At 38.2% G+C, this 25,620-nt stretch overlaps 2 protein-coding genes across 4 annotated transcripts in view; both read right to left on the bottom strand.

Annotated features, from left to right (window-relative positions):
- Nucleotides 1–2,476: 2,476 nt before the first annotated feature.
- On the bottom strand, nt 2,477–8,354 carry npm1a (nucleophosmin 1a). Of its 2 annotated transcripts, none has more exons than XM_061085444.1 (11): nt 8,193–8,354; nt 6,854–6,933; nt 6,007–6,126; nt 5,808–5,901; nt 5,599–5,714; nt 5,455–5,513; nt 4,587–4,635; nt 4,422–4,499; nt 4,229–4,342; nt 4,060–4,134; nt 2,477–3,609 (listed from the first exon to the last, which is right to left on the bottom strand). In XM_061085444.1, the coding sequence occupies exons 1-11, from the start codon at nt 8,239–8,241 to the stop codon at nt 3,559–3,561; spliced, it is 885 nt and encodes a 294-aa protein (XP_060941427.1). In that variant the 5' UTR covers nt 8,242–8,354; the 3' UTR covers nt 2,477–3,558. The 2 variants fall into 2 exon arrangements, with proteins under 2 accessions (XP_060941427.1, XP_060941428.1); XM_061085445.1 differs by having other exon boundaries at nt 4,229–4,339.
- Nucleotides 8,355–13,051: 4,697 nt separating this feature from the next.
- Nucleotides 13,052–25,620, bottom strand: part of kcnip1b (Kv channel interacting protein 1 b) — a 30,567-nt gene continuing 17,998 nt past the window's right edge. For both annotated transcript variants that reach the window (XM_061085926.1, XM_061085927.1), the window contains exons 2-8: nt 21,897–22,021; nt 20,606–20,675; nt 20,445–20,515; nt 20,245–20,352; nt 20,059–20,163; nt 19,753–19,815; nt 13,052–13,099 (exon numbers count right to left, since the gene is read on the bottom strand). In XM_061085926.1, the coding sequence (XP_060941909.1) occupies nt 13,052–13,099; nt 19,753–19,815; nt 20,059–20,163; nt 20,245–20,352; nt 20,445–20,515; nt 20,606–20,675; nt 21,897–22,021 (590 nt within the window). The remainder of the gene's footprint in view (nt 13,100–19,752; nt 19,816–20,058; nt 20,164–20,244; nt 20,353–20,444; nt 20,516–20,605; nt 20,676–21,896; nt 22,022–25,620) is intronic.

Below are 25,620 nucleotides of genomic sequence, written 5' to 3'. Positions count from 1 at the left end.
ATCATATTCAGGCAGGAGTCTGATATCCTCACATCCGCACTCTGGCTGGAAGCCATGTTCCTGTGAGCGAATGAGACTCAGCTTTATATTGAAAACAAAATGAAAGTTGCTTTGGTTTTATTGCCACCTTGTGGTAGATACAGGTTATGGTTTTTAGTTGGACATCAAGTGAATATATATATATGAAGCGCATGGACACATTAATATGATGCACTTTTCTCTCAAAAGCATTTTAAAGATTTTGCACAATGTGGGTTATAGTACTACATCACAGAGCAGTGTTTGAATTCCCCTTGTTCCCCTGTTTTTTCAGTGTCTCATCTCCACTCACTTTGTCGTCCTGTGTCTTCAGGTTGGGTTAGGACACTTGTGATTTATTAGACTCAGCCTTTCCTTTATTCTCATTCTGCCTGCCACTCATGAATCATTACTCTTTCCTGTCCGACCAGATCACAAAGGGCGTGAAGCTAATTAAGATTAAGATACATTTATTTGTCCCAAACACATGCACAGACATGCACAAGCACACTCATGCAAGGAGGGAAATTTAACCTCTGCTTTTAACCCATCTGGTGCAGGACACACAGAACGTGAGCAGCCATGTACGGCGCCCAGGGAGCAGATGCTGGGGGAGTAAGGTGCCTTGCTCAGGGGCACTAGACAGGGTAGGGAGAATCCTCTTGGATTTTTGGACAGATCAATCCAGGTTCGTCTTTTTGTTGTTTCTCCGTGGAGTCGAACCAGAGACGAACCAGAGACCTTTTCTGCCCATAGTCCAAGTTTCTGCCACGAGTCCACCGCCTCTCCATGGTTTCTAATGGTTTCTTCCAAAAGTCTCTTACACTGTCATAAAAACTCAGAGAAAATGTTCTCCTTATTTAACACTGCGGTTGTATCTATATTGTGATAACTCTATTGTTACACAAAAAAATTGCAAATTGTGCCTATATACTGATTTTAATTAGGCAAATGTAAATATATAAAAACACCACGATAGACAATATTGCAATAGGGAAAGATACTGTCTAGGAAAATAACTGTCCTTGATATTAACTAGAATGGCTCTCAGAGAGCACACACACTTACAAGGCCCAACAGTCCCTTTATGACAATTATTTTAAGTACTAACTGACGTTTATTCAGATCTGCTCCAAGTCGCTTACACTCATAAATATCATTCCCCTTAACAGAGAAATCATTGAAAATAATCTCTCACAACGTCAAATAAAGGAAATAAAAAATGTCTAATGATCTAACCCACCTGATCAGAATCTGCACCAAATTTGATTGGGTATTTATTGTCTTCTTTTTGAAGCACTTTGTAACAAGTGTTTTTAAAAGTCCTATGCAAAGAAAGGCATTATTATCTTTGTGAAATTCTTTTTACTGAGGAAAAACACTTCAGAATCAGAGTCAGAATCAGAAGCTCTTCTTATGTGTGTTGTATTTATTGTGTTTTTATGTTTCTATGTTCATTGTATGCACCAACAACCAGAGCAAATTCCAGGTAGGTGTAAACCTACTTGGCAATAAATACCTTCTGATTCTGAAGTATCCTGAAGTGATCTATTTTCTACAGTGAAAATCCTGAAATGATCTATTCCACAGTGAAAATGTTGGACTTTACTTTGAAAGATCTCCAAAACTATCCAGTAAAAATGTTTGCCATTCAGTATGTAGGTAGTCAGAGAGGTCCTGAACACATGCATATCAGTCTCTCTGAATTTATTGAGCAAATTGTTTTTACAGTACTATAATATTCACAAGGGTAATAAAATGAAATAAATCCTCTCAAACACATCTTTAGTTGTTCTTCAATGGGTAAACACCTGCAGTTTCTGATCCTGCACATTAACACTGTGTGCCAGTCTGTAATAGATTGTGAACATTTCTTTGTAAGGGAATGTTAAAGGTTACAGTATAACCTAAAACCTAATGATAAGGAACCAGTCTTATTTATTTTCATCATTCCTAGGTTATAGTTATATGTGACACAGCATGATGCATTAAGGGAAACTGGGTTAACTGGGTTGTAACTGACTTGCTCTGCTACTCTCCCTTGAACTGCAGTAGGCTAACCTAAACCTGAGAGAACATGTTACTTAATAAGGGATAAGTACTGGAAGCCTTTAAAGCCCTAAACATACTCACAGCTCAGAGGACTAATCATACAAGTTTTAATACAAGCTCAAAGGCAATACAAATAATTTAAGATGGACTAATTTCATGTGTTCTTTGTGGAATATCATTACATTATCTACACCACAATTGTCCACGTGGTTCTCAAACTACAAATTCTGTTGCCTTCTGTCTACATGCAACTGGACAACACTTAAGCAATTCTGTATATAGCATCTCAAAAGATGTACGTGGACCTTCCCATATATAATCCAAACGTCAACGTACTGGATGGATCAAAAGTTGAATTGGAACTTCTTGAAATTTTAACGAGGCGTTTAGTAAAATGATCAACAGATTTGTCTTCAACGTGTCCACAGCTTTTTATTCTCGCTGCACAGAAACAGAATTGTAATTAAGCCAGGTCCTTTATTTAATCAATCTCATTGACGGCGAGCCTACACCCACAGCATATTAAAATCAAACAAACGCATTACTTTTTTGCAAACATGGAATGAGCTGCTTCTAACAGGCGAAATGCACAAATATTTATACCATCAATTCAACTTCAAACGATCAAGTGAAATGGACTGAATTATAAAGGCATTTTTTTTTTGTAAAGAACATCTCCCCATCTGGTTTGAAAAGATTTAGCAATGCAAAAATCAAAACAAAACTCTTTCATGCAATCTGTCACCCGATGAGCAAATACTTATAGCCTGTTGGACATCGGTAGTCATGGCAGAGACCAAGAGAGCAGAGGTGGAAGGTGCTGCTTATTTCTCTTGGCTCTAAAAGGTTGATTGGAGCTTTAAACCAAATGGTGAACCATGGATGGACGGTAAAATGTAGAAAAAAGGCAAGAACCTTTGAATTCAGACAAAATCTTCTAACAAAAAAAAAAAGCAAGCGAAGGCGTCTTTACCACAGGAGTCTCACAGCAGCATAAACAATCAAAACATTTCAAAAAGTGCAGTTTTCATTGAAGTGCTTGGTGGCAATTCACCAAAGCTGATGTTTTACTGAATGAAAAGAAGTTATTTTGAACTGCCCAGTTTCAAGTCTGTCATTTTAGGTGTAATGAAATGTTTTTTCATTGTTTTTGCATGCAATGCTGCCACAAACAATTGTTTATCTGCAGAGAAATTTATTTACACATCTACAAAGATGCAAATTTGTACGTCTCTTCTCCCAGGGTTTATTCAACAAACCAAATAATATCTGTGCCCCGGTGAGTAACATGGAGGTGGAAACGTGAACATCACCGTGCACGCTCGCCAGCCACATCACTAACTGTACAGTCTCTTCATGCAGGAGGGCAGACGCAGGCTGGATTAGACTTTGAATGGATTCATGACGGGAAGGGGCTGAGTTTGACTATAGAGATGCGACGATATTAACGAGTCATAAAAAGAGACAATAAAACTGTTGTGTAGGCTGTTATTTAGCATCCGCCACCGTCTGTCTCCACTTCCACAGATCCGCAACATCCTAAGGGAAAAACAATAAAATAAACATATTAAAAAAAGGCTATTAACTCTGAGTTGAGTTGGCAATATAAAATCAAATCCAAATCTGCACAATCAAATAATTTAGGGTATTTAATTAGTTTTCTTCCAGTGAGAATTAAATATTTGATGGGTCCCTGGTGGAAAGAACAACTACATGGACTATATAGCAGAACACACTGGATAGTTAACAACTGTGTCCAAGGGATCTGTGGTTTTTCTACGATTTGCCATCTTTGCACCTAGATTTTATGACAAACATTATTACTCTGTTGGTGAATAGTTCTAAATAAATAGTTTATAATTACTCTATTGAAAAAATTAAATGATAGGAGTGAGGAGCAGTAGTTATGCCAAATATATTAATGTTAACAAGTGGGCTCCTAATAAGTAGGGAAGAAGAATTTAAAGCAACTTTAACTCAGTACTATACCTTGGCTTCAGAGACTCTGTAACCGTGCTTCACGAAGTTCTCAAACTTGGGCTGAGCTTTGGGTAATGTCACTCCCTGTAAGAAAACAATGAACGGATTTAAATTCAACACTTTTACAAGCAGTAATGACACAAGTATAATTTTAATAAAAAAAGGATAAGACACCAACCTTGCTAACTGCCTCCATAATCTTGGCTTTAATCTCAGGAACTGTGAGAATTACTTTTGGAGTTGTTGGCGTTTTAGGTGACCTGGCACCTTTGCCTTTAGGAGTCTTATCCTGCTGAGAACATAAAACATTTCTTACATAAGACACAAACTATTCAGTGGCTAATAAGAAGTTAGTTTGTACGAACCGTTACCTGTTTCTTAGCTGGAGTGGGTTTGGGACTCTTGCCATTCTGAGCAGGGGCCTTTTTTTTGGATGGTGCTGGCTTGGCCTTTAAAAGGACAACATGCAGCTTTAATGGGAGAACACTTCGGTTTATTCAGCTGCTGTAAGCGACTTTAAAAATCTGTTAATTTACCTTAACAGGCGATTCTTCCTCCTCGCTCTCGTCATCATCCTCATCATCACTGAAAGACAGAAAAAACAATCAGGTTAAAAAAATTAAAATCACTGCAAAATTACAGTCACACTTAAATGTCTGACCCGTTATAAAAAGTCTATGTTTGAGAAGTTCTCTAAAGTGGTTGTGGTTCATATGTAGGAGGCTACAATATCCTCTGTACACATGACAAGATACCCTTCAATGTAAACTGTTTTCTTTAACAAACATTTTTGAAACGGAGCCAGTCCAAATTATTGTCTCCAGTGCTGCAACACAACCTGTCACAGGTAACTCAGATTTACGTTTTGTTTTCATTGAGAGAAAACATGCACAAACTAATTAAGTATCACCGTCTTAACAGATTCATTGGAAAGTTAAATCCCATTAATGCAGTCATGAACAAAGACAACCAAGTTTAGTGAAAAGGTCAGTCATGAAACAACAGTCAGCTTCTGTTAATAAAAGCTGAAAGATGCTTTACTTGCTGTTATCATTGCTAGTGGTATGAACAGAAAAGATGGAACCTACAAACTGATGAAAGTGAAGCTCTTGATATCAGTTACACCTGTTGGCCTCAAGGAGCTGAATCAGCTGAATGTTCCAGGAGGAGTGACTTCAACGTGCAGTTAGAAACTTTGAGTGCTTGATCCAAAATCTTAAATTGATGCCAGGGGTCAAGCTGTTCAGGCACAATGTATATAAAAAAATATCTGATGATGAAACTTTCTGATATAAAGTGTTATTATCCCAAGCAAAAACTAAGTTTTTAATCTTTGATACCGCACCACATCGTGTTTGTAATGGATTTGGCCATAATGTCAATATGTGAAACCCTGACACTCACTCATCATCATCATCTTCGTCATCGTCATCTTCCTCCTCAATCTCCATTTTCGTCTTTTTCTGGAAGGAGGTAAAACGAGTTGTGGTCATTTCAACTGAGGCAGATTTGAAACTGAAGCTACAATGATGAAGTTGTCAAACAAACCTGAGACTTGACCGCAGGAGAGGAAGCAGGTCTCTTCTTTGATGTTGGGACTTCCTCTTCTTCCTCCTCCTCCTCTAAATCATCGTCTTCATCAAAAGACTGCTCAGATTCCATCACTTTAGACACAAAAGAATAGATGGAGTGGTGAGGAATGGTTTAGTTGTGCACGTTCCTAATCACACCCTGACATAGTTGTCACAAATACTCACTGACGAGGTGCTGTCCACTGATATGGATTGGACCAGATCCGGCCTTGAGACGGAAAACTGCTGGAGGTGTGATTGTGAAACCACCAAGACAAACCTGCAACGAGAATTCAGATTTTTTAATATACATTATTCCCCCTCCCAACCCAGTTGAGTTTGTTTAGTGCGTCTGTACATAAACGCAAACAAGGCGTTGACTCACGCTGGGCAGGGTTGAGGGCTTCAGTGAAACCAGTGCTGCCTTAATCTTCTGACCCTCTGCGTCTTGTCCTTCCACCTCCACCATGTGAAGTACGTCTTTTGTGGCGGGGTCCACGCAGGCCTAAAGACGACAAGAACGGACTGTGAGTTTATGTTCAGAGCCCATCTGATATTCATCAAGTGTTAAAGTAATCTTCTTAAGTACCACCCTCTCATTTTGGATATTGCATTATGGGCATCAATTGTTGATACATTAGAAAACAGAGCTGTTTGTATAAAAAAAAACCACAGAGTGCAGCCGTACACAACATTTTATTTATTTCTTTGACTGGTCTACAAAAATGGCCCTCGCAATATTCTAGACGACAAGACAGGGTCGTTGACCTTCATCAAATCAAGAAAAAAAGCTAGTTCTTCAGAATACTTAAAAATAGGCGGAAAAAATTATATTTTCTTAAATAATCGTTTCGAGAATTTACCAATTTGCAAAACAGTTGCAGGTTAAGTCTACAAACTCAAAACAGGTCAATCTGAGGAGGGCTGTTTTAGACAGGGTAAAAATGGTGCGGTTTTAAATGATTCTTGTGGTATTTTGACCAAAATATGTTACAGATATTCATTAAGGCCCAAGGAACCATATCAACTTGTGGTAAAAATGGCATATGATGGATCCTTTAAATTCCTTTATCATTGTGAGATAGAGAGTTTCTGTCTTCTCGGTTTTCCCAGGGAATTATTAATGGTTTTAATTAATTCATGTTGAACCTTAGCAGACGGGTGCGCTCTACCGAGTGTCATTCTAGTTTGTTCGTTCTTATAAAAGTCTCCCTTATTGGATGGGTACTTACCATCCTCAGATCTAGCTGGTGCTCAAAGTCGTCATCCTCAGGATTGAACAACACTTCTTTTCCAGCTTCCAGCACACAGCCTGTTACAAAGATTTCAAATAATAGTTAATGAATGAACACCAAGTTTCCCAACAGCAGAAAGTGGAGGCACATGAATCTGATGGATTAGTCACGGGCTTAAAAACTTTTCTGTAGGAGAGTGTAAGGTGCTGTATTGCCAGTGCACACAGGGGGCGCCATACAAATGACTGATCATGAACATCCCCACATGGCCCAGGCAAAAGGAAGTTAGGAGAAAAATCTTTAAAATCGTTTCACAGGAAACTATGTGTGGTGAAAATTCAACTGTGTTAGACTGAAGATGCTTCATGATAAATACGTTTTTACTGTTTTAACAATGGCATATAAACACCATTTAATTGGACTCTGCTTTTAAAGTTACATATACATCTAGTTCAATTCACAGGAAATATATTTCTAATGGAAGGACATAACATTTTAAGATAAGTAAAGGTATAATGAGTACTTTGCTATACATCAGTGTCAGCACGTGTCTCCAATAACTCTATATTCCTCCTGGGAGACAATTGTCAAAATGACGTTCCTGATTTACTTATTTAAATTAAATACTACATTTTAAACAAGGCTTGGAAAAGATTGATAACAAGGCAGATGTTTTAAAAACATATAGTATGTTATATTATAATCGTATTATTCTCCTCTGGTTAAAACCCATCCTATAAGGTCACACTGGGAGATGATCGAGCCAAACCAATACTCCTGCAGCTTTGAGATTTGACTCGGTGGTTGAACACTGATTTCACTGACTGGATCGAGTCAAAGCTAAAAGAAAGTGACGTTTGAGAGGAGACGTCAACGTGGTCCTCGCGAGTTTCAGCCACGTTGAGATGCTTTTCACCTGACGAGCCAAAAACCATCAGCTCGTACTTCAGCCCGAGCTCGACCTCGATCACACGAACACTTAGATAAAACCACAGACACAGGTTTTAGAGTCTGGTGGAGAGAAACGTGTGGAATATCAACAGTGTGGACGAGAGACGGGCGCCGCCATGTTGATATCGAACACGTGTTCGACCGCGTTGTTGAGCGGGACTCAGCGAACCTGCGGCTACACACCATACTGACACGGCCTATTAGCACATGTGTTAATATCACACATGTGTTAAAATGACAACAGGACCAGACGTGTTACAGAAACATGCGTAGTTGAAATCCACGTGTTCTCACTGTGTGTGTGTGTGTGTGTTCGCAGCAGGAGTCAAATGAGGACACGCTTTCTCTCTCTCTCTAACAAAACACAGACACACATTATCCTCACCGTATAGGAACGTCTGTGGCGCCATGGTTTCCTCGTCTAACCCGTTCATTGTGGATGTGGATGCTGATATAGAGCTGATCAGGTGCTGCTGGTTGGAGGTGGAGGACTAATCGACTACTACCGCTACTAGTTACAGCTAATCAGCCAACCCACGTGTCCCGCCTCCTGTCTTCCTCGGCTGCCGCTGAGTGCAGAGGCCGGAGACTCACAGCGACACCCTGCGGGCGGATGTATGTGAAAGCCACTGCACAGTCCACATGTGCACTTATATATAATATGTACTGTAGTATCTGATAGCTTTTTATTATTCTATCTATCTATCTATCTATCTATCTATCTATCTATCTATCTATCTATCTATCTATCTATCTATCTATCTATCTATCTATCTATCTATCTATCTATCTATCTATCTATCTATCTATCTATCTATCTATCTATCTATCTATCTATCTATCTATCTATCTATCTAGACATAGTTAGGCAGACAGACAGATAGATGGATAAATACTGTAGATGGATTAGATTGACCACTTTTTACTGCAGTTTCTATCAGTCACACTATTTTTGCTCAACAAAGAGCACACAAGAACACATACACATTTTCCTTGATTCATAGATCTTAATGAAAAATAAAATCTGACATGTTTGAGGGACTGATATTTATGAGTGTGTGCAATTTGGTGCAGATCCAAATAAAAATGTAAACTTTAAATGTGGTTTAATAGGGGGACTGTATAGGCCTCGGCAGATATATGCTCTGTTCCTCACAGGAAATTTATTACCTGAAAAAGGTCGAGTATTTGAGAGTAAATGCAACTGCTTCATCCCGTTTGAATCTCTGTTCGTAGACTGCATACATATGGGGTTTTATGGTGTCGTGGCAATTTCCACAATAATCCCACTACCAACGAGGAAACGAGACTCAAACCTCTCTTACAGTATTGTCACACTTTAATGCTCAGAGCATGGTGCACACCACAGGGTTTAGTTGTAGTAATGCACACAGATAGATACAGTTCACGGTCTTTTATACATTTTGGCTAAACCCTCCCATTCTGGAGGGGGCTGTCAACAGGAAGGCTGAGATCCTTCGATCACACAAATACAACAATGTCTAGAAGAGGCAATCAAGGCAATATCCATTTAGTGGCTATAGAAAACAAATGATCAAAGAGACATTGTCTAGAGGAAATTAGGTTACAGGAAGAGCAGCAGTTGAGAAGAGAACAGTCAGACGAATATGCATTCAGTTATTACAGGAAGAGCAGCAGGATCAAAGAGAACAATCAAACGAATAAACATTCAGTTTCTACAGGAAAGCAGGATCTAAGAAAACAATCAGATGAATGCATTTAGATATTACAAGAAAACATTGTAAATGATCAAAGAGAGAGGAAGCAGACGAAATGCATTTAGTCACTACAAAAACATTGTAATGATCAAAGAGAGAGGAACTACAAGGTTACAATGTGTAGTGATTCAAACATGATCAATCAAAGGGGAAATAAACATTTTATTATGGTCAATTGTTATATTTCCTTTACAATGGCTTGGCAGGCTTTGTCTTTGAATAGCTGACCAGACATTAATGTGTACAGATATATGGATTAAATTTAATTAAAGGAAAACCTGTCAGTGGAGACTTCATAAATTGTGATAGGGGGACTACAATAATTCACACAATTTTCATATGTGGGTCCCCCAACAAGAAAAACATATTTAAAATACAATGAAGTATTCAGACATTTATATTTACTAAGACTATGTTATGGTCTATTTAAACCCAAGACATTAAATGAGATAGGGATAGGCTAAATATATAAAAAAATCATCATTTATAGGGTACTTTCTATTGGGAAGTACACTTTTTACATTTTTTAGATTTTTTTCAATGATCTTCTTTCAAGGATCTTTAAGATTAAGTTTAAACAGAACTTGGAAGATTTAGATTTATTGTGGGTTTAATTTTTAAATTAAAAAACTATACTCAAAAAATCATGTCCCCAGTTTTCATGTCACTACCGAAACACAAGAGTTTTAGTCCATTGGCTGAGCCTGGTTTTTAGCCACACCCCTGCATTTTTGACCAGGCAGTGACACTGCATCCCTGTCCCTCATGGCTGAATGGGAAGTAGCTAAATCCCATACTTTTGATATAAATGTGTTCCAATGTCTGAAAATCAGCGTGTAACCTTAAGAATTGTCATTACCGAACACATATTCTCTTCAATTAGGTAAACTTTTTTGGGTTTTATGCAAAGTATTATGTTTTTATGTGTGTACACCTCTTCAAAGATGTGTATACTAGCCATGTGCTTGCTAGCATTCTTTAGTTTTGCTCAAAGTTAGCTAGAATTGTCACTACCGAAACAGTCACTACCAAAACATATTGTAATGTTTAAATAGAAATCAGCATTATCTACATGTTTACCATTTAGTCCATATAACACATTAATTTCAAAATGATGGGATTGAACTACTTACCATTCCATTTTGTTACTACCGAAATGATCATGTCACTACCGAAACTTTACCATATGTTTTGGTAGTGACTTTTTCGGTAGTGACAATTCTAGCTAACTAGAATAATATGATTCTATTGACCACAAACCTTTGTGTTTTTAATATTCCCAACCTAAAGCATGTTATGAGTTAAGATTAAGCAATAAGGTTGAGGAAATATGATACAACCTTGCAAACAAAATACTGTGGTCACTACCAAAACAGTGCAGTCATTACCGAACACTAGATGTTTTTGAAAAAAATAAAGTTTATTGAGTTATCAACAAAATGTTATGATACTGATTGGTTTAATGTATGTTCAATTTCATCAATCATCAACTCTAGAATCAATATGATCAGTATTATGCATTTTACAAAGAAATATTGCATTTAGATTTTGATGAATTCTATAAATTGAACTTTGAAATTTAGTAAAAATTTCCTTTTTATTGATTTAATTGTGAAAACCTCCAAGAAATATTTTTAAAAATACTCTTCAGAGAAAGGAAGGAAACACAATCTTAACAGGTTAATAATAATACTTTTTTACTATAGTGTATTTCTATTTTTCGCTAGTGACAATATTTGGGAGAGGATAAAAATTCCAACACAGTATCAAAATTGACAGTTATTTTACTAGATATGTGTACTTTAGATATGGTACAATATATGTACAGACAAAGCTTTGGGAATAAAACATAAAACATTTAAAAATATTTCCAACATGACTTTGAACCAATTCGGTAGAATGGCCCATCTGTCAAACCATTCAGACTAGTAAAAGTAATCCCTCTACAGAAGTATCAGCATTCAATTTTCTAGAACAAATGCACGTGGTAATAGACCAATGGACACACAACCATACACGTTTGCACAAAGGAAAGAACTCAGTTTGAGAATTTACATATTTATTATTTTATGGCTTAGCATCATTAAGATTGTGAGATATAACAACTCTGCTCCAACCTAGGTATCAAGAGATCTGCGGGGGGGGGGGGGGGGGGCTGTGATGTCTTGCAGACGTATCTTAAGCAAAGAGCTGCTCCACCGATGGAGAAAAGAACAGCATTTAATACTTCAAAGCTTAAACTACTATAGCCTTGTGAGTTTTCTATCACAGTCGTGCTTTCAGAGGTACAGTGACTCACAGAATACCATCTGCATGGAGCTGCAACAGTCTGCAGGCGCCTGTCTACATCAGCGTGACATCACAGATTTGGTAGGAGGGGAACCTGTTCACAGCGCAACCTGTTCACATTTACAGATGGAGCCATTCTCAGCATCGTCCAAGTATCACATTCCAAAGTTGACTATCAGTCGTGGTTCCCTGCAACTTTCTCACGACTTTTCTCTAGGCAGGATTACATCCATCAACCACCTCCGAGAGATCGGTATGACATACAAATATATGTTATTCACATCCCTGTTGCCGTCTCCAAGTGCAAAAGTAAGTCATTGGTTTTCTGATTTAAGATTCTTCATTATTATTTAACATCTTAGAATTGCACATTGTCATCGAATGTTTAAACATTTTTACACAATACCTTTTATTAGACCACACATCGATTTCTTCACAAGAAGCAAAACAGCAGGTGAAAATATAAAAGAATGGATCCATTTCTTCTTTCCTTCTTTTTCACTAAAACCTTAGATCAAACAGAGATGGGCAGACGCACTCACGCACCAAAAAAGACTCCACGAAATGTGCTGCTTTCAAAATTGAGCGATTTTCTACCGAAAGCTTTAGACAGACACGTAACAACAAGCATTGATTTGACTCAGCAGGCAAGCAACAGCCAGGCCAAAACAAACAGTACAGGGAGGTCACTGCAGCGGTGGAACCAATACATGACATTAGAAATATGCCATATCACTCATGGCTAAAGTCCTCATGGCTAAAGATTTGAAGATAAATCAGAAGCTCTTGCAAAAGCATGCATTTATTTTTTGGCCACAAAAACAAAGAAACAAATAGTTCTGCTGGTTGAACAAATAGCTTTTTGCTGGTCGGGAGCAGCCTTGTAATACATCTTTATCTGCAACAGGTCAATCTTCAATCTTCCAGACAGGATCAAGAAGAGTGATGTGTTTATGTCCGAGGCCTCTCAGCCACTCTGTATTGTATTGTGTGGTGGAACTCCATAGGAAGGCCTTCTGTTTAAAAGCATTCCAGTCCAGTCCCTTTATCCACGTCGGTGCAAGGTTTTTCTCCGGCTGTGTGTATCCAGACGACAGCTGGATGAGGTGGGGGGGGAGGAGGAGGGACCGGATGCATTGCACATATGCATCCGCACACACGCACTCACACCGAGCCCTTTTCGTTGGCCACGTCTGCGTCTCCCATCGTCTCAGGCCTACATCACGTTCTCAAACAGCTGCATGGATCTCATCATGGTCTCATCCTGCAGAGAGTGAAGACGAGTCACCATGACAGAATTATGTTGACTCACACTGCACTTCAGACAGAAGATATAAATATAGTCAACAAAATCATTCATTTCTCTTTGGCCGTTGAACAGGACTGTGTCTGGAGGAGGGGTTCATGTTTTAATGTTTAATTCTATTTTCGTTGATGTATCACGTGTGATGGGAATTTTGTATTTAGACATGGTTAAATGGAACAGATTACATTTATATAGAAAGAAGTTTACTGAAAGATGTATTTTGGTGGTTCAAGACTCATAGTCAGAGTTTAGCTCAAGTTAACACTATGCATAATACTCTTGAAGGGCCTTATAGACGTGGCCTTCTCAGTCTAGTGTGAACAAAAGGTTTCTCAACAGGGGCCAATTAAGTCTTCTGCAGCAGGGAGCTTCAAAGGCTAATAGGTGTGACCTGCAGAGACAGGAGATCTCTGAGAAACTCACAGGGTCTGGAACAAGATGCGTTTAGCATCTTGTTCAAACTTCAAAGAGACCGCCAGAGACCAATGTCTGGTTTTCCTGTAACGACATGGAGAGAAGCTGATTGGACAAATGTATTTTACTGTGGAGAGGAGGGATCTGATTGTATAAATGGAGTGTACTTTTGAGAGCTCATTGCCATTGCCCTCATATCTGTCACCGTGATGTTTGAGCTCTGTGCCATTGAGGTCAAGTCTGTTGTCGTGACTTGACCTTTGTAAACCGTCCGCAGACGGTTTGAATTAAACATCCAGAATTGATAATTGCTTGTTGTGTCATGATATGTAATAATTTTTCCATTACATTTGGCTGTTGTTGGCAGTGACATCCACGTGAGCGACTCTGGCTCTCGGTGCTGAGGGTAGGTAATTGCGCCGGGGCAGTACGTTTGGAACTAAACCTTTATTATTTCAGTGGGCCTGATGTTCTGAGAATCCGGAGTGCTCACTGAGGTGGGCTAAAGAACCGACTGGGACAGGCAAGCAGTTTCATTCTGGTAAAGTATAATTCTTGTTTTTAGATCTTTTAAGGAAAAAGGTCCAAAGAAATTCACTCATTCAGGGAAGTGAGTTACTGACGAGTATACATTAAGGAGGTCTTAGAGACCGGTGTAGGATTCACAATAAGCTTAATAGGTTAAGATTCTTTTCAAAAAAAGATCAAAATGTTAAACAGGGTTTAGCGAAAGAGTTTAATGCTAAATTACTTTAATATTGGGCGCTGCGGCATGCTCATAGTTATTGTAAACAAGCAGAAGAGTAGAATATAAATATATAATAGTATTATTATTTTGAAATGGAGGAAAAGCTGTGACAGAGAGACCTAGGCCAGGTCTGTATCGTCTCAGCATAGCTATCTGTTGAAAAATCTGATAAATTCCCATACATTTTATACCTGCATGTGTCTTGTTTAAGAGAAATGTGAAATTAAGTTTTCTCTAAGGCGATTTGATTCATGCAGAGTTTTAGAATTGTATTAGAGGAATTAAAATTAAAACTTAGTAATTACAAGAGGTGATTACAGTGGCAATATTATAACTGAAGGGGTTTTTCTCATTGTCTCTTAAAAAGTGTTTTGAAGGTGAAAGGTTACTATCAACGTTACACAAATGTTGATGATTTGATACAAGTAACATGCATGATTTGATGAGACTAATCTGAGAATTACAGCTGAAAAAGAAAAAGTGAGGAGTGAGTGAGAGAGGATTTCTTGGAATTCTCAACACTGGAATAAGGTGAGTATAATTTCAATCATATTTGGGATATATGTGTAAGTTTTAAAGGCTTATATCAAAAGAAAAAGAAAAAGATTCAGATCAATCTTAAAACGAATTTGAAAATAGACGTTTTTTAAGAAATAGGAAAATATTGGCTTTAGAAATTAATTCTGAAACATTAGGGTCTTTTCCATATCAGCAGAACTTAAATTCCCAAAAGATTCGTATTCTACTGAATAAATCAGAGTTTAAATTGATAAACAACCATTACAGAGATGAATTTATCACAGATTTCTTCTCCTACAGTTCAAGATATGGTTCTGAAGTATGGTCATTATAGTGTTACACAGTTTGGCTTGTGGGTAAAAAACTATGATTTTCCAAACACAGGGAACATAACTTTAAATCAGTTGAAGCAACTTAAGATCAAATTGCTCATTGAACAAGAACGAAGCAAAGAAGCAACAAGAGGGAGAGATGTGGAGCTATTTGTGCCAGACTGGAGAGCATTTGAGTGTTGGTTGACTGAAGTCAACATAAGAGACAGTATACAGAAGGAAGTAACCGAAATAATCTCCAGGTATCAGTCTCTCCAAATAGGTTCTGATCTGGATACATTTCCACTGAGAGGGAGATCATGGAGACAGAGCAGCCATCAAGAGCAGACCATGATGGAGAGAGAGAAGTTCAACAAAACTTCATATAAGTAAGAACACAGCTGCAGACACCATGTGAATTAATGTTACACATAAAGCATATGGTTAACATTATTATAGTTAAATTAGAAATCAATAAAACTAATTGCTAAAAACACACAAATTAAATCTATTTTTAGGTTCAGGAACTAAAAGCACCAGTAAATATGTGTAAATAGTGTGATATTACTCTTAGAATGAATGTTATATAGCTCATAATGATAGAAAAACATATGCAAAGTTGTAGATAGATCCATTTTTATCATTGGGGTTTAATAATGTGGTTAGAGGCTAAATGCAAGACAAACATTTATCTCTGTTGTCACTTTACTGCTGGGTAAAATTTAGGGGGAAGATAGAATAGTATGCTAAATTTTAAAACAGCAGGGCAGTAGTGGAAGACAGAGTTGAATAACATCTGCATTTATTTAAACGAGAAAGGGGGATCTGACACAAGCGTATCAATGGATGATCCGAGACAAATTTCTCACCTCTAAATTAACATCCTCTTGCAAAGAGCAAGGGGAGAGATCAAATTAGAGCACAAATGGTATTTACTTAGATTTATCTAAACACTTGGTAAGACAAATTTAGTTTAAAAGGTTATATAGTAAGTAAATTAAGGATAAAATAAGTTTGGTTGCATTTACAATAGTAAATACGGTGTTGTCTCAGTAGTTTTTGATAGATACATTGGCTATAAGAAAAGAAAATACATTTAATCAAATTAAAAGATTTTAAAAAGGAAGGTTTAAAGTTAATCGCAAACGATTTTCTTTCATGCTAAATCACATTGGGGTTTCTGAACACATTTCTGCATGAAAATGTATTTCTTTGATGTAATTGAATGACATTTTTAGTTTGTTGTAAACATTATTGATTTTTCTGAGTTGATAACAGGTACTATCATGTTTGTGAAACGGACACATATATGATTTTGGTCTGATCAGAAGAGCAGACGCAATAGAAAAGAATATCTGAAATCTTCTTGTGGAATATGAGTAATCTTTTGTTTAAACAGAAAAACTTTTTCCTTTAGGGGAAAAGCAACAGATGCAAAGTTTCAAGCAAGTCTCAGAGCAATGGCAGCTTCTGAGAGAACAGAGTAATGTGATATGTGTGATACTTTGAAATAAGACTCTACTAGTGTCATATGCTGTAACAATGATATTTGCTTGAGAAAATAACATTCACTTTTCAACAGCTAGGAGGTTCAGCTATGATACAGTATTGTTTTGGATGATAGACATTACTATTTACAAATAGAAAGTTTTTAACTAGGAAATTCTTAACTTTATCAGTAGAGCAGATTTAAATGGTTAACAGCTGATTACTGTGAAACTGAAGTGTTTGATGACAGGTTTTCAGCATCACAGTGTGATAACGAATGACAGAGGGGTTTTACGACTCTGTTTGAAACAAAGGAAAACCGTCCCCATCATCACATGCATGGACCAAAGAGATGCAAATATGCTAGTGGCGAGAGTGTCAAGATTTACACTGATAGCTTGTTTGCATGGGGGTTCTGCATGTGATTTGGGCTGAAGAAGAAATTCATGAGATTGACTTCACACCATTGTCTTGCCTTGACTGTGTTACTGGTTGCAAACAGTATGCAGTCTGTAGAGGACATGGAAGGCATTTGAATGATTCTTAACACTGACATTTAATGTGGGTTACAGGAGCGGTTAGCAAGACTACATCAAACTAAATTTTTTTTAGAATGCAGATTTGGGTTTATTAGTTTAGGAATTAAGTAGTCTTGATAGACTGTGTTTTGTTTGGTGGTCGATGGACTTTTGATGTGGGATATGGATGATTTTGTTCAACCTGTGTACGTTTTCTCATTAGGTTGGATTGACACATGACTGGAGTCAGTGTGTCAAGAGAGAGGAGTAACATATGCTGGATATAGATGAATTGGGTTATTGGGTGTACACAAGAAACACTCTAAATAATATTCAATAAAACTTTTTTAACAGAGTTATGTAATTTGAGTTACAAATAAAATAAGGACATCCAGATTCTACAAGATTGACATCCACCTCAAAACAAACGGTTTAATCATTTATAGAGAGGTTTAATAAAGATTAAGTTAAATAAAGTAGGTTAGGGAAATAAATAAATACTGTTTTGTTTTATGACATGATTTCTATGCAAGCAGAAGTGTTTCCCAAACATCTAAACAGGATTCTCCAGCGGTGAAACAGATACTGTTCGGAGAACTCATTCCATGATGGAAGATTTCAAAAGGATGTCCGCTGACAAGGGCAGACGAGGAGATTCTATCTAAATCCATGGAGAGAGGACTGCGTGACCTGAAACCAGGAGACTGGATTGTGCTTAAGGACGTGCGGATGGAAGAGGAAGACGACGTCGATGGAACGAGTGCAAGCCAAATGCCTCTCAACACAGATGACAGGAAGGTCGCAGAGGTCAACCTGGAGATGAGGGCCAACGCAGGAGGATTTCCAGAGCCAGGGGTGGATCTACAGGACGGGAAGTGCTTTGTGCCAGTGTGTGAGCTTCAGTCTGAAATTTTTAGGTGTTGCAAGGAGAGTCAACACATTTGAAGAGCTACACGCTGAACACAACCGCACCAACAGGAGATCAGCAACACATGATTATACGACTGAGAAGCATTCAAGGGAAAAGAGATGGTTTCCCTGCTCACGAATGCTTGGCAGGAACAACATCAAATTTCTGATCATCAAAGTCAGAGCATACAAGATGTCTCTGAAACAAGATGTTCTTCAACAAGGAGGTGTTCGACACACGATCAGGACGAAGTGTGGCACCAATACAGTGAACATTTTGATAATATGATGATCATCATGTTAATAATTGTAAAATACGTTATTGAAGTTTGTAGAAACTGATCATTTTCAATTGTGTAACTCTGTTGTATTGTTTTTGCACTAAGACTAGTGTTACTTCTTTAATTCACATATCCTGGAAAATTCCCAATCTAAATGATGAGATGTTATAAAGATGTTGATCCCAGATTGATAAAAAGGGAGGAATTGTGATGGGAATTTTGTATTTAGACATGGTTAAATGGAACAGATTACATTTATATAGAAAGAAGTTTACTGAAAGATGTATTTTGGTGGTTCAAGACTCATAGTCAGAGTTTAGCTCAAGTTAACACTATGCATAATACTCTTGAAGGGCCTTATAGACGTGGCCTTCTCAGTCTAGTGTGAACAAAAGGTTTCTCAACAGGGGCCAATTAAGTCTTCTGCAGCAGGGAGCTTCAAAGGCTAATAGGTGTGACCTGCAGAGACAGGAGATCTCTGAGAAACTCACAGGGTCTGGAACAAGATGCGTTTAGCATCTTGTTCAAACTTCAAAGAGACCGCCAGAGACCAATGTCTGGTTTTCCTGTAACGACATGGAGAGAAGCTGATTGGACAAATGTATTTTACTGTGGAGAGGAGGGATCTGATTGTATAAATGGAGTGTACTTTTGAGAGCTCATTGCCATTGCCCTCATATCTGTCACCGTGATGTTTGAGCTCTGTGCCATTGAGGTCAAGTCTGTTGTCGTGACTTGACCTTTGTAAACCGTCCGCAGACGGTTTGAATTAAACATCCAGAATTGATAATTGCTTGTTGTGTCATGATATGTAATAATTTTTCCATTACACACGTCATTTGATCTTCATTTAAACTTGCAAATATGAACATGATATATTCAAGATTCAAGATGCTACAGGTTTTGTTGTCCCACCCGTTATACATATTACAACGACATTAAGGTAATAAAGTAATATATAATGTGATAAAAGTAAGGACTGATAGCTAGTTGCTAATTGTGTGTGAGTTGAATGTTTTTTTAACTGTATAATTATATATATTTTAAACATAAAACAACATTTTTATCATGTACATAATGTTTTTATAATGTAAATGTGCATTAAATTCCAATTTGAAATGAGTGGAAATACTGTGTGATCCATTCACTTAATGAAGACAATGAGATGTGCTCCACAGCTCCAAAAGCCGGTAAGTGAATGTTTGAGTTAAGTAGATTATTTTGTGTTTACTTTTTCTCAAAGATCAAGAATGAACGTCTATTAGATGTGATGTGTTTTTACATAACAAATGACTATTACTTGGAAGAGTCCTCAGTGTAACTAAATATTGATTCTTTAAAGTTGGCAGCACATGGTTAAATAGTGTTTTCCTTGTTGCTACATAGGAAATGAAGGGAATCACAGACGAAGGACAATACGTACCTCCTGACAGGCTATAACAAACTCCTCTAAAGTCACCACTCCATCTTTGTTTTTGTCCATTTTCTGGAAAAACAATGTGACAGAACAAAATGTGAATCTTTTCCAAAGTGTAAATTCAATGAGTTGTAATTCTGCTGTTGAGGCAGAGTGTCATTTTGCTACAGAAACGAAATACCATGGACTTATAATGACACACAAAAAAAGGCAGACAGGTTCATAACAGAAGGAACTGGAGTGTGATGAGAGACAATAACCTGTCACTGTTCACAAATATATGATATTTCAAAGATTAACTTCATTTTGAACCTGAAAGAAGGCGTCCACGTGCTGCTGTGGGACATCCCCTTTCAGTGCAGGGTAGGTGTACTTTCCCATCATGTTATAAATGGCCCTCACAATCTCAGTCATCTCCTGAAAGAAAAGAAGAATGGTTGACATAACGGCGGGACACAGAGACGAAACCCAGTTTACGCTGTGACAACGCGGTCTCACCTCTCTGTTTATGTATCCATCATTGTTAATGTCATACAGGTGAAACGTCCACTCCAGCTTTTCCCTCAGAGTCCCCCGCAGCAGTGTAGACAAGCCCATGACAAAGTCCTGGCAGCGACAGAAAAGGACAGAGGGACGGAATGGAACCAGCTTCTCAAAACATCACAGCACATGGACGTACGGTAACTAATTTTTCTTACCTTAAATTTAATGGATCCATTGTTTGTAGTGTCGAATGCATTAAAAAGATAATGTGCATACATGCTTGCGTCTGAAAGCCACAAGAAACATAAAGGTGAGAGGTTTTCTGTTCTCCAAAAGCTTCACAGAGCAAAGAAAGGTCAAGAGCATAGGACTTTACCTCCATGAGGGAAGAACTGTGCATAAATGTGTTTAAATGTCTCCTCATTCACCATTCCGCTCGGACATTCCTGTGGAGGAGAAGATACAATTATTATTCAGTAACTTTTATACTTTTTCCTGTTTGTTAGTCGCCCACAATTATTTATTCTAAGTGACTTGACCCTTTAGCCAGCACTGGCATACACCTTTTGTTTATCACATTATATTTTAATGTTACTCTGACACAAATTAACCTTTTTTAGCTGCTGCAAAAGGTAAATAGTTCTGGTGTTCATTCATAGCAATTTTTTTTTATTCAGACATTGGACATTTAGTTGAACTCTTCGGCTGTGTCTCAATTCAGGGGCAGCATCCTTCAGTCGTGGGAGAGATAAACCGTGAAGGCCAAACTGAAATGTTCTGCCCTTATCACTGTTCCTTAGCAACTGAGTAGACATTAGACACACAGTTTGAATAATCCTTGTTTTTTAAACTTGATAATCTTTAACTTTTGAGTTGAGCTGAAGCGTGATACTCAAGCATCGGACATCTAGGCTTTTGCCGGCGCTCCTTTCATTTTTGAAAAATATTCATCACTGACATGTAATGAATCCTGGGATATGTCGAGCCAGAAAGGATATACGACCGTTGGAGCCTTCGCTTCTCGGGGATAGATGGACGCATTTGTTGGGGAAATTTGAAGAGGTTTTCAAAATGAGACAGTCAAGTCGCGCCTTCATCGGCCTTCAAATGCAGAGACATAGCTTTTTGGTTTTATGGACTTTTACTCTGTTTTCCTTGAGTTAGTTTTTTTGGATTTGCGTATTGGTTGTTCACTCCTTGAGCTAAGTTAAGATACTTTTTTCTCATTCCTGGTTTGTTGGCTCGTTTGCTGTTTTTTTTTTAGCTCTCCTCTGGTCTTTCACTTGTGTCCTGCTTCCTATGCCTGAAACCTAATGTGTCACACCTTTGTCTCATTGTCTCTTACTTCAGTATTTCATCTCTGTGTTTCCCTCTTGTGATGGCAGTTAGTCTTGTAACTTGAAGTACTACATTCCAGTGTAAGGTTAGAAATGTTTTGTCAGAATTTTCAGTCATATGAGGCAAATAATGCTTTGTGGATGTTTGTCTTGGTTTAGATTGACATATTAGATGGATTAAAATGATGTACAGACATTCATGGTTGCTAGATGACGAATCTCTGTGACCTTTGTTATCACCAGACTTTTCATTTAACACCACGAGAACATTTTCCTTTGTGTGTAATCTCAAACGCTATCGCCTTATCATATCCAAGAGTGAGTGATTACATTCTTGAATCCACGATAGAGGATCTGCAGCTCCTGTTTGGAGAAGTTGGTCTGGGCCTCCAGTTGCTCGAGACCCTCTGGTCTGTGAGACACCATCGTCATCTCCAGCTCATCATCGATGCTATCTACAGAGGAGAGAGAGGGCGAAATAGAAATAGCAGGAGATATTTATAACTCAGAAACATGTCACGACATCTTTAATCTTTGTTAAACATGTGCTCTTCCCAACCTTTAAAAACTGTAATAAGCAGGAAAGTGAAAACTCAGCAGAGCTAAAAAATTTTAACCCGGCAGGAAACATGTATCAAGAAATTTATTAGGCAGCAGAAACACAGGCGAGTGAAGTGGCCAAAAAGGTAGATAGGGAGACAAAAGTGGAATCGAGAGGAAGTGCGTGTGCTCGACAAATAGATCCCCCCGTAGGAGTTGAGGGACTTTATTAATGGCAACACAGTGCTAAGTGTCGGGCGCTGTGGAGAGAGATGATGGTTAATGATGTGAAGAGTCATGGTTGTGCTGTGGGCAAGGTTTCGTCACTGTGACTGTCTCAAGCCTTGGGGCAGCACTAAAATCACTGACATCTGGCTGCGTGCACACAGTCTACACAGTCCACACACACACACACACACACACACACACACACACACACACACACACACACACACACACACACACACACGCACACACACTGTCTGAGAGGAAACAGCCACATGACCCTTGCTGGAAAACACTTGTGCTCATACAGACCGCAGATGATGAAGAAATGAAATGAAAGTGTCAACTCTTATATTGGTGAGGCCGAGCTGCAGATTTACACTTGGTCTGTGGTCGCCTTTAAATCCAAACTGGGCCCTGAGATATATAAGCATTATATCTTCATCTCCTAGAGAACAAATGATATACTATGATTTATCCTTGGACGAATTCCTATAATAAATCAAAACCCCATTAAATCCACTGTCGCAGCTGACCAGCGAAGCATCGATGATTTGACAGATGTTCACATGCATGCGAGGCCAGCTGTGTCCGCATGGCCGCGGCTCAGTCAACCTTAAAAAGGAAAAAAACGAAAAGCTGCAGATTAAATATAATGTAATACTCCTGCGAGTTGGATTTCGGCGATGACTCATTCAGGTGTCAGGATTAATCCTTGACACTGAAACTGTCTCCTGAATCATGCATCACCTGCCAGAGACCATCTTAATCTGAACTTGGGAGCCATCATCCGCTCTTTAGCAGTTCCCAGACGCCTGATGCAGCCGGAACCTAATGCAACAATCATTTCTGTACAGTAGGATGCAATTCGATTAATTTGTTTCCTTGTGGGGGAATAATTACTGTGATTGTTCAAGATTCAATCCATGCACATTGGTCTCAAGTATCAGAAGCACAGCTTTGTTCTCTCTGATGCTTCTCTATAGCTTTACCATTATTTAGAGATAATTTGACATAATTAGAATAATTATAGATATATTCCACATATATATTCAAAAAACTTGAATTTAGACACATTCTATCTATAAAGATAGATAGGTAGATAGATAGATAGATTACTTTATTCATTCCCGAAGGGAAATTAAGTCGTCATAGCAGCCGGTATATTTGAATACAATAAAAAAACAATACAATAGAATAAAAACAAAATATTGAGGTAGAAAGAATAAAAACAGAAACACAAGATAAATAGGTACATCAGGTGCAGTGGCAAGATGATGGTAATAGTACTGATGATATGATGGTAATGTTATTGTTAGACGCAAATTTCTCTATGTGGTATGAATATCTCTTGATATCTCAACAATGTTTGTTCTCTCTGAAGCGTCAGCTTTATGCTTATTTAGAAATAATGACATAATTTAATATCTTCCAAATGTTAATACCCAAACAGACAGATTCCTTAGCAGCCATTTCAATCAGAATATTATTAAATCCCAACAGATTTAGAGATATGTTGTTTTCAATACAGTGCTTACTGACACTAATCATCTAATCATACGTCAATTGCTTTCTCTCAATCCCTCCTCCATCTTCCTCTGAGCTCCTGGTGCAATCTTCTTGACGGTTGTAGTCATGGAGATGGATAGACATGATAAATGAGAGCAGAGCTAAGTAAATTAGGTGAACTCGATGAGGAGGGGAAATAAAAGGTGTCAAACACAATTTCTACATTTATTTTTGGCCCTGGGAATGAAAACATCATCACATGACTGAAAAAACAAAAGCAAAGGTGCTGTGTATTCTTTGTGCCCGGAACACTTTGCTTTCCTCCAAAGAGAAAGTAGGAAATTAGGTGGGATTAAGTGAAAAACAAGCACACGAGAAGTGTATTTGAATTTGTGGTTTAATTGAAACCCTAATGGCAACAAGCTTAGGATCCCACCAGTTAATTCTGATTAAAACAAAGGTATGATACAGATTCTCTCCAGTGTTGAAGGCAGGAGTCCTGATGTAAATGGTGCAACAGCTGCTCTGCACACAAACACTCATCAACACGAGCCAGAAGGGAAGTGTCACGCCATGACATGAAGGAGATAATGAGAGGAGTGTGTCAGGTGCTGCTTTTCGACAGCTCTGTTACAGCTCTGTCGACAACAAAACACCAGCGCCGCGGGCCCCCCCCGCTCCTGGAACAGATTGGATTCAGCGTGCTCATCTGGTGTGTGGCCGCGAAGGCCCGCCCCAAGCTACGCCAGAGCCAAGGTGTTTTTTCAGACTGTTAACGACATGTTGGTTTTCAGAACAACACAGACATAAGGGAAGTTAATAAAAGGGGTGGTAGTGGACAGCAACTTGCATGAACACAACTTTGCTGGTAAAAAATTCTGCTTTACAAAAGACCCTGATTAAGGCTCAATAAGACCCTTCCATGTTGACAGTATTTTCTGATCGCCTTAAACCAAATAAGCGCATACTTGGAATAAGCAATTATCAAAATAATATGTGGAACATTCCTACCTTAGACATATATACGTCTTAATTTTATAAGAACGTCCTATTGGAGATTTCACTGCATTTTGCGACATCAACAAACTGCAGCTACCAACTGCTTGATGAAACAAGTCCTGGGTGTTACAAAGATTTAAAGATAAAAGGGATAGCGTCTTACATTAAGCCATTTCAGGCTGGTGGTTTAAAACCTGTGGAATGTTGACGGACATGATGACAGAAGACCCAATGACCTGAGTCATAGTCGCACAATGCGATAAGCAACTTATGTAAACACCCTAATCAAAATAATGTCTTATTCAGAATAGGGTCAATAGTTGAATATTGGTGTCCATGCAGTCAAAGATGTATTTGCTACCTCACCTTGAAGTACTGGGCTCTTATCTGCTTTCTTGTTGAGAGTTAATTAAGATTGACCTTACACTCACTGTATGGTGAAGTGACACCTTCCTTGTTTAGCTGAGAAGATATACTGCAAACGGGGGAACAGCTGGTCTGACTCTGTCATAAGGAAACAAAATCCAACTTCAAGCATGATTAAAGCTCAGTAATTAATACCTAACTACTAACCCTTATAATATGATCTTTTTTTGATCCAATTAATTCATGGACGTTCCTATGTCAAATTGTATTTACTTATTTGGCCCAATATCACAAATTTGTGTTCAGACAAGAAAAAATTGTGCACATGGCGCTAGTCTCGTCCTGACGAAGAAAAATCTTCTTCTTAAACTCGGTGGTGAATACATTTAATTTACTTGATTTACTACATAGCTCT

The sequence above is a fragment of the Limanda limanda genome, chromosome 14 (genome assembly GCF_963576545.1).
Source record: "Limanda limanda chromosome 14, fLimLim1.1, whole genome shotgun sequence".
In the NCBI taxonomy this organism is placed as follows: Eukaryota; Metazoa; Chordata; class Actinopteri; order Pleuronectiformes; family Pleuronectidae; genus Limanda; species Limanda limanda.
Note: the sequence above shows the minus strand (reverse complement) of the source record. Positions and strands in the feature narration are given on the sequence as shown.